The following is an 8,858-nucleotide window of genomic DNA, read 5'->3' as shown; positions in this document are numbered from 1 at the left end:
TTTTCTTTTTACACTGACTCAGATATAATGAAAAGACTACGTCAGTAGAAGCTCAGCTTTGGTAAGGAAGAGACAGGACAGGCAGAGAGAGAGAGAGAGAGAGAGAGAGAACACGTGATGGAAGTCAGGGAGGAACTGCAGGTACAGTCACACAAAATAATGTAGGCTTAATTTACAATAGGCATAATTGTAAAACAACATACATCTATTGCAGTTATGATGTCATAATAACATACAATTGTATAAAACACAATTTGCTTACATCTTTTTTTCTCTTTTGAGAACCAAACAAAACAGATTTAAATGACAAAAAGAATGCAAGCAAACAAACAAGTGAAATGAACTAAATTGCTGAGTTGCTTTTAATTCACTGGCAGGAGCGACAAGTGAGGAGGAGGAGCAAAAAGTGAACAACAAGGGAGAGATTGAACAAAGAGAAAGAGTAGAGGACAGAGAGAGTAATGAACAGGAAGAAGACAGAGAGACTAAAGAAGATGGAAGAGAGGCTGCAGGTTATGGAAAGGAGACACATGGAAAATTAATGTTGACAATGTTTTGTGATCATTTTAGCCTCTTCTGCATGTCCAGATCATTAATAGCAACAATCAACTGATTCTTATGCATTACACTTTCAAAAATAATTGATGCTGACATTGTCAGCCCACTGACATGGTTTGAAATCAATATATTATCCAATGTGTGACCCCCCCACAGGACTTAAAAAGCACCTAACTAGATAATGAAAATCCCAAAGATCTCGGGGGGTGTCTCCCGAACCCCCCTAGCATGTTTGGACCTCGGTATTTAGGAAATCCTGGATACGGCCTTGCCGCCTACACTGCGTTACTATAGTAACTACCCCAGTTCCTAAACTGTAATGTGAACGCGGGATTAAAGTGAGCCGGGCCTAATAAGGCCTAACCAGGCCGGGCGAGGCCGAGCGAGGCCTGCAGTGTAAATGCGCCATTATTGTAATGTGTACATAGCTACAGTGTACTTATGACACTGGAGATCTTCGGTCACAGGCTCCTCCAACAGTGCAACACAATAAACCTGATGATCGTGCAAGTTAATAATATAAAATTGAGTATAATAGGAGTTGATAACAGTTCAGTTTGTTTAATGATCCATTCTGTACTATTAACCCCCCCTCTGTGCTCAGGTCCGACCGGCTGCTCGAGCACTGCTCCATCGCTCTGGTTGGGAAATACACAAAGTTCTCCGACTCGTACGCCTCGGTGATCAAAGCTCTGGAACATTCTGCGCTCGCCATCAGCCACAAACTGGAGGTCAAGGTAAACACCACGATCGCTTCTCAATAAGGTCTAGCTTTTATTCCCTTCATAAATCACAGCCACATACCATTTAGGCAACAACTCCAGTATGAGGACGAACATTATAATGACACATTCATTCATTAAACTATGCCTTTGTCTGATTCTGCTTTGTTAATATCAAACATGCAAAAGCCTCATTTCGACTCCAGCAGTGAACCAAACATCCAGTGAAAAGGCACATTTATCATCAATACTTGTCATTTAAATGTTGCCAAAGCAGTGCATTTAAGGTAGACAAGATTTCTATTAAAACAGAATGTCTTGAATTTATATTTAATTAAATAGAAATAGCTTTACCAGCAACACTGCATTAAAGACATCTGTAAGACAATGAAGCTCACCAAATAAAGTCATACAGTTTCAATCTAAGCTAACAACCAATCACATGACTGTTTTCCTCCTCAGTACATCGACTCAGCCAATCTGGAGCTGTCCACGCTGCAGGAGGAGCCGGTGAAATACCACGAGGCCTGGCAGAAACTCTGCAGCGCCGAGTCAGTGCTCAATTTATTAATCTGTATTTATAACTCATGGACTTTAAAGGTCTCCTATTGTGCAAAGCCCTCTTCTTCATGTCTCTTCTACATCAACATGTGTCCCCTCTTCTTCATGTCTCTTCTACATCAACATGTGTCCCCTCTTCTTCATGTCTCTTCTACATCAACATGTGTCCCCTCTTCTTCATGTCTCTTCTACATCAACATGTGTCCCCTCTTCTTCATGTCTCTTCTACATCAACATGTGTCCCCTCTTCTTCATGTCTCTTCTACATCAACATGTGTCCCCTCTTCTTCATGTCTCTTCTACATCAACATGTGTCCCCTCTGTGGAAAGAGACTCTGAAAGTTTCAGGAACAAAGATTCTCTCTCTTTTTGTCCTGATCCATTTCTATAAAAACCTGTCTGAAAATGAGCTGATCAGATTTTGGCCACTTTATGATGTCATAACGATGTTTTGTCTTGTGTAACCATTAGCCAATCACCAACTGCAACCCTTATCACCTGCATCTCCTCCTAAAGCACCATTGAGTTCTTTGTAACCAAATCCCTCTCAGAGGGGCGTGGGGAGGGGCTCCTTATTTTCATCTAAAGTAACAGACAGAGAATCAGCACTTTGGAAACAGGGCTGAAACAGAGGGGATTATGGGTAATGCTGCAATGATCAGTTTGTTGTTTCAGCCAATCAGAGACATGTTCTGTATATATCTGAGACCTATAATATATTGATGAAGAACAGAATAATAGGGGACCTTTAAATGTGTATTTACACCCCTCTGTATCTTCAGTGGGATCCTGGTTCCTGGAGGGTTCGGGGTCAGAGGAACTGAAGGAAAGATTCACGCCATCAACTGGGCGAGGAAACAGAAGAAACCCTTCCTAGGTCAGGAGAAAGATATCTTACCGACCTGCTGCTATACTTACAGATGAGATGTTTTAAAATGTCTGACGTGTACCTCTGGTTCTGCAGGTGTGTGTCTCGGGATGCAGTTAGCTGTGTGCGAGTTCGCCAGGAACACACTCGGCTGGGCAGGTAATCAAACTCTCCTGGGGTTCTCATTTTTATGGGCGTGGCGTTTTGTATTTGTCCGAAATCACTGAAATCTAGAGAGACTGAAGAGCAAGCTATGGTGTCGGAATCAGGTTTATTACCAGGTGCATTTACACATAAAGGAGTTTGCTTTGGTGTCTGGAGGTGTGAACATAAATACTATAAGAAAATAAGTTTCAATTCAAGGTAAAAATAATAATACTCAAGACAAGTATTATCACCAACTTTAAATATACAAGGATCCTTAAAAGCTAGAAAACGAAATCATTTAGTGTTGCACCCGTTACAATGCTTATGTTATATTTTGAACACTAGATGGCGTAGTGGGGCATTTATTGAAACAACATGAAGACACTTAGAATAATTAGCATTTTCAAACTGCTTTATAAATGGGGAAAGAAAAATGTCAACAGTCATTAATACTTACCCTTATCTTATCATTCATTACTATGTAAAAAAACTGACTTCTTCTGTTTTCTCCTTAGGCGCCAACTCCACTGAATTCGACCCCGACACAAAGCATCCTGTGGTGAGTCCGCTGTTAAATTCAGGAGTGACATACGTTTTGTTTTTACCTGGAAAGTGCGTTAAATTCAGATTATCCCTGTGATCCCTGCAGGTGATCGACATGCCCGAACACAACCCGGGTCAGATGGGCGGCACCATGCGGCTCGGGAAGAGACGCACCATCTTCATGACCAACAACAGCGTGCTGCGTGAGAGACGCTTTATACTGGTACCTAATGTGTTGTTGTTGTTGTTTACCTGCTGCTAACAGCCTCTCTGTGTTCCAGGAAAACTCTACGGAGACGCAGAATATGTGGACGAGAGGCACAGACATCGCTTTGAGGTACGTTCACCTGCAGAGTTTAACAACACTTGGATCCTTTACTGAAGTGACGCAATACATTATATACAATATTGTTATTTTTTAATCATTACGTTTAATCTGGTTTGTTTTGTGTTTGCATCTTTTATTTTAAATGTGTTTATTTAATGTTTTGTGAACTTATCTCTCTGTACAGCACTTTGGTCTCAAAGTTTTTAAAGTGCTATATAAATAAAATTGGATTGGAATACGACAAAATACACATGTGACCTGCTCCATCGAAATCAGTCACATTAACCCGAAGACACATTTTGAGTTATATACACTGATTTATATACACTGATGGAAAGAGGAGACTCCTAGCTTTCTTCCGACTGATTTCGATAGAGCGGGTCACATATATGTGCCGCGTATCAGAGGTTATTTAAACAGATGTGCATTAAATGTGCTAGGTTACATCCCACCTCTCTGACAGTTGTGTGCGTGTATGTTTTTATTTCATTACGTTGTTGTCCCGTGCAGGTGAACCCAGAGCTGAAGAGCCACTTTGAGGAGAAAGGTTTCCGCTTCGTGGGTCAGGACGTGGAGGGAGAGAGGATGGAGGTCATCGAGCTCGACGGTGAGAGGAAGGAACTAAAATAATTTTCTCAGTCAAATGCAAAAATCGTGCATCCCTACTTTAAAACCCTGAGTGGTGCAGGGATGTTGTTTCTGTGATGTTCCCTGAAGGCAGCATCTCCCTGATTCAATGTTTGAGAACAAAACGTTAAATCTCTTCAGCTTGTGTCACAGACCTTATTAAAGGATGACAACCAAAAACACACTCAGAAAACCATTGACTTCCAGACTAGGGGACAAGAAGTGGTTAAAGCGAAGTCATTTCAGGGTTTGAGGACTCGACCTGTCACCACTCTGTTTCTATACTGATGGTGTTTTTGACTGGACTGTGTTTCTGTTTTCAGATCATCCGTACTTCGTGGGGGTTCAGTACCACCCAGAGTTCACCTCCCGCCCCATCAAGCCCTCCCCCCCGTACCTGGGGCTGCTGCTGGCTGCCGCCGGGAAGCTGCCGGGGTATTTAGTGAAGGGCTGCCGGCTATCACCACGGTACACACAATAAATATTTACTACTACTACTACTACTATTGCTGCCGGGGTATTTAGTGAAGGGCTGCCGGCTATCACCACGGTACAATGCTACTACTGCTACTATTGTTGCAGAGGTATTCAGTGAAAGATTCCAAGATTACTTAATTGTATTCTCCTGAAGCCTCATGGAGAAAAATATTGTTTCCACATCAAAGATATAACGTATAATATCGTTTCAATAATATACTAATGGGCTCTTTTTTTCTGTAAGCTTTAACATGCAGTACTCCAAATGGGTATTTTGTTTTGGAGTTTGTGGATAATTAAACCCAGTTTTTCTGATCAAAGGTGATTAATGCCTGTTGTTTGTGTTTCCTGCAGCGACACGTACAGCGACCGCAGCGGCAGCAGCAGTCCAGACTCAGAGATCTCAGAACTCAAAATGCCTTCACTCTCTAACGAATGACTTTGAGCTACAAAATAAAATGTTCGTGTTTTCAGATGCAAGTGTCTTAATTGACCTACAGATGGTTTGAGGAAACCACATTTTCAGTTGGACAAATGACACCAAAGATGGTTTCACGCCTGTTACAGTTTTTTGTTTCATATCAACACGTTTTCAAACCTCACCGCTGCCTCCTTCAGTTTGACAGTTTTGCAGGTATAGGCACATTGAAGAATGAATGACAATAAAGTGATGAGCAATATTTCTTTACTATGGGGACATGTGCACCTGATGTAATAAAAATAACTGAATTATGCGCAAATGTTGGTATTTGTGAAATGTCTTGAATTAAAGGTAAACGTATTAGCCCTGAAGCTATAGGAGCTGCACACGGCTCTTCTGTAAGAATGGATGTAGAGTTTACATTTAGTATATTTGGTCAAATACCCAACCCAGTCTCACGGCATTTCGTGTTATAGTCATGAAATGTAATCTATTGATTCGTGTTCACCAACACCATTTCCCCTTTTTTTTCGTGTCACACAACGATTTTAAAAGCAATGTATTTCTATTGGTATGTTTCGTGCCTGCAACACGTATTTTTGTCCGATCGGGTCTTGGATGACCGGCAGCTGCGTGGTTCATAAAAACATGTTCTTACTCAATATCAAGCCACGATTATTATTTTAATTTTAAATCGTATAATGTCGGACGGACGGACAAATTGTATAATGTCCGTCCGTGAGGAAAAGAAATGGGGCTCAGAGTCTCAGAATACTGAAATATCTAATTTGTTATTATTTGGTGCAGGCACGAAACATTCTACCAATAGAAATACATTGCTTCTAAAATAGTTCAGTCAGAATACTGAAATCTGTATTTTTTTCCTTCTGTGTTATTATTTACATTGCTTTTAAAATCGTTCTGTGTGACACGGAAAAAAACGGGGAAATCGTGTTGGTGAACACGAATCAATAGATTATATTTCATGACTATAACACGAAATGCCGTGAGACTGGGTTGCAACACCACATGACTTCTGACCGAAACATTGGTCACTTGTTCCTCAGTTTGCAGCTGCCACAGTGAGATAAATGAGAATAAAATTAAGTTGAAAGGTGGATATTTCCTGATGCAATGAATAAAAGCAACCTTTTTAAATCTCACATCCTCAAATGAAAGGTGACCTATCATGCAAAATGTACTTTTGTACGTCTTTTCTACATGAATATGTGTCCCCGGTGTTCCAGAGACTCACCAAGTGTCAGAAAACACAACCCTCTCTATTTTCCTCCATACCCAAATCTCTTAAAAAGGGGCTGCAACAGATCTGATACAGACTGATCCAGATTTGAACACTTCTGTGACGTCACAGAAGTGCCGCTACGGCTATTGGGCCAACTCCACCAATCAGGAGGAGACAGCCACGGACATTGCCGTTGGAAAGCGCTGGAGACGCTGTAGTACATATGCCAGGCCTGTAGATGGTGCTGTTCTCACAGAATCAGCACATGCAAAGACAGTGTTAAATTGAGCGAAATGAGGAATGGCTAAAATGCATGACCTGTTTGGTATTTTGAAAAATAAAAAGTATAAATATGCCTTATATAGGTATGGTCCTACACTGTATTATTCAAATATAGCATGATAGGTCCACTTTAAATGTGACATGAATATGAACCATGAAGTGTACAAGCCCCCTCCTAGCTGCTGGGTCTAGACTGTACACCAGTGTTCGGAAAGGTTCTTTGTTTTTGGATGAGTCATTTTGGTAACTTGGAAGTATTTGGAGTTTTGTCTAGCCTTCATTGCACGTGCTGAAACTTGAAGACTTAACTGTATTAAATAAAATTTGGCATTGCACTGACATCTGAAAGAGGTTACCTGTGCTTCAGTTTGATATTCAAGCTAGACATGATCCCTGGACAATTTACACCTTTTTCAAAAATAACCATGAATTGAAAACAAGCCCTCAGTACATGCTGTGTCTGCAATTATTTAAAGGTCACCTATTCTACTGTTTTTCATCAATAGCCTTCATTGCCTTGAGATCATTGCAGCATCAAAAGTTATGTTTGGAAAAATACATAAATTGCATTTTCATTTCAATAAAGTACTTTCTATACCCTGCTTCATAAACAATACTGACATCCCTGTGCTCCTCCGAGTCTGTCTCACAGTCCGGGGATGTGAGGACAGCGCGAGGACAGACAGGGAGGCTGCTTCACTTCATAAAGGAAATGGCGATCAATATTAACATAGGAGCTAAAACGATTAATAACCTTCATTACGTGTTGGAGAAAGAACATAAGAAAGGTTGACAAAGATGAGGCTGTTAAACGGGCAGCGGATCCGCTGTGTGTAGAAAGAGACGCTGAGCTGCACCGTTCAGCAATCAGCTGATCCGGAGCAGAGAGAGAGCTGTTGTTATGTTCTTACTCTGTACCTGGTTTTGCTTCTCAAACCTGCCACTGTGCTCGTTACACGCCCCGCCCCGTCTGACAGTACAGAAAGCGGCGAGATGCATTTCCTTAGGAATCAATAAGCAGAACCGAAACTAAGGTTTCTAAATGATACCGATGGAATCGAAATGTTGGAACCGGGTTTCGGTACCCAACCCTACTAACCCTTCAAACCTCTAGTTCTCCCGACAGCAAGGACTCTTCAGCTGCTGGGATGCATGTTCCTCAGATGAACTTCTTTACTGAGAAAGCTGCTAAACTGGCTCAGGAACGACATGCAGCTCCAGTACAACTCTCACCTTGGCCTTACTGTAAATAGGTTTATTAGCTGTTTGCAGTGCATTAAACGAGTCTCCAAATGTCCTTCACATGTGTAAATACAAGAATATCAATAAAGGGATTCTCGAAATTGTTCCGTGTAAGATGTTTATTTCAACAATTGTTTCAGAGAGAAAACATTCAGCTGGTCAGTTTGTAAGAAATCTTTTACAGAGAACTCAGACGGTACTTCTATAGCACTTTGTCCAGTCGCTACATCCTCCGGTCCTCCTTCACCATCTTCCTGCTGCCTTCAACGCACTGCACCTGAGAATACAAAGAAACTACATTTAGTTAAATTCAAACACTTTTTCTGAGGTCATTATTTAAGATCTGATCTCAGTCCCATATCCGCGAGTTTCATCCAACAGTCCTCTTGTTTTAAAATCATAGATCAGGAATTTATGAAATGATTGACAAAATAAAAAATAAAAATAAAAATAAAAAATCCAGAAAATACTCATCGTCTGATTTTTAAAGAATTTATTTGAAAATTATGGTGGAAAATGAGTATTTGGTCAATAACAAAAGTTCATCTCAATACTTTGTTATATACCCTTTGTTGGCAATGACAGCTCAAACATTTTCTGTAAGTCTTCTAAGGGATTTGAGTCCCTGGCGGCGTAGTGTGTTACTGATGGTAGCCTTTGTTACTTTGGTCCCAGCTCTCTGCAGGTCATTGACTAGGTCCCCCCGTGTGGTTCTGGGATTTTTGCTCACCGTTCTTGTGATCATTTTGACCCCACGGGGTGAGATCTTGCATGGAGCCCCAGATCGAGGGAGATTATCAGTGGTCTTGTATGTCTTCCATTTTCTAATAATTGCTCTC

The 8,858-nt window shown here is 41.0% G+C and overlaps 1 protein-coding gene across 1 annotated transcript; it reads left to right on the top strand.

Annotated features, from left to right (window-relative positions):
- Window positions 1-1,109: 1,109 nt before the first annotated feature.
- Window positions 1,110-5,306, top strand: LOC104959496 (CTP synthase 1; the record flags this gene model as incomplete). The annotated part of the gene is made up of 10 exons (XM_010787400.1): window positions 1,110-1,295; window positions 1,743-1,831; window positions 2,624-2,718; window positions 2,806-2,868; window positions 3,372-3,415; window positions 3,506-3,602; window positions 3,681-3,736; window positions 4,238-4,334; window positions 4,678-4,822; window positions 5,186-5,306. Coding segments are annotated over 10 exons (957 nt in total), but the record flags the coding sequence as incomplete, so codon positions are not given.
- Between the last annotated feature and the right edge of the window lie 3,552 nt (window positions 5,307-8,858).

Source organism: Notothenia coriiceps, unplaced genomic scaffold (assembly GCF_000735185.1).
Source record: "Notothenia coriiceps isolate Sejong01 unplaced genomic scaffold, NC01 NC01_scaffold00030322, whole genome shotgun sequence".
NCBI classification, from domain to species: domain Eukaryota; kingdom Metazoa; phylum Chordata; class Actinopteri; order Perciformes; family Nototheniidae; genus Notothenia; species Notothenia coriiceps.
The sequence above is the reverse complement of the archived record's forward strand: the minus strand, read 5'-3'. Positions and strand labels throughout refer to the sequence as shown.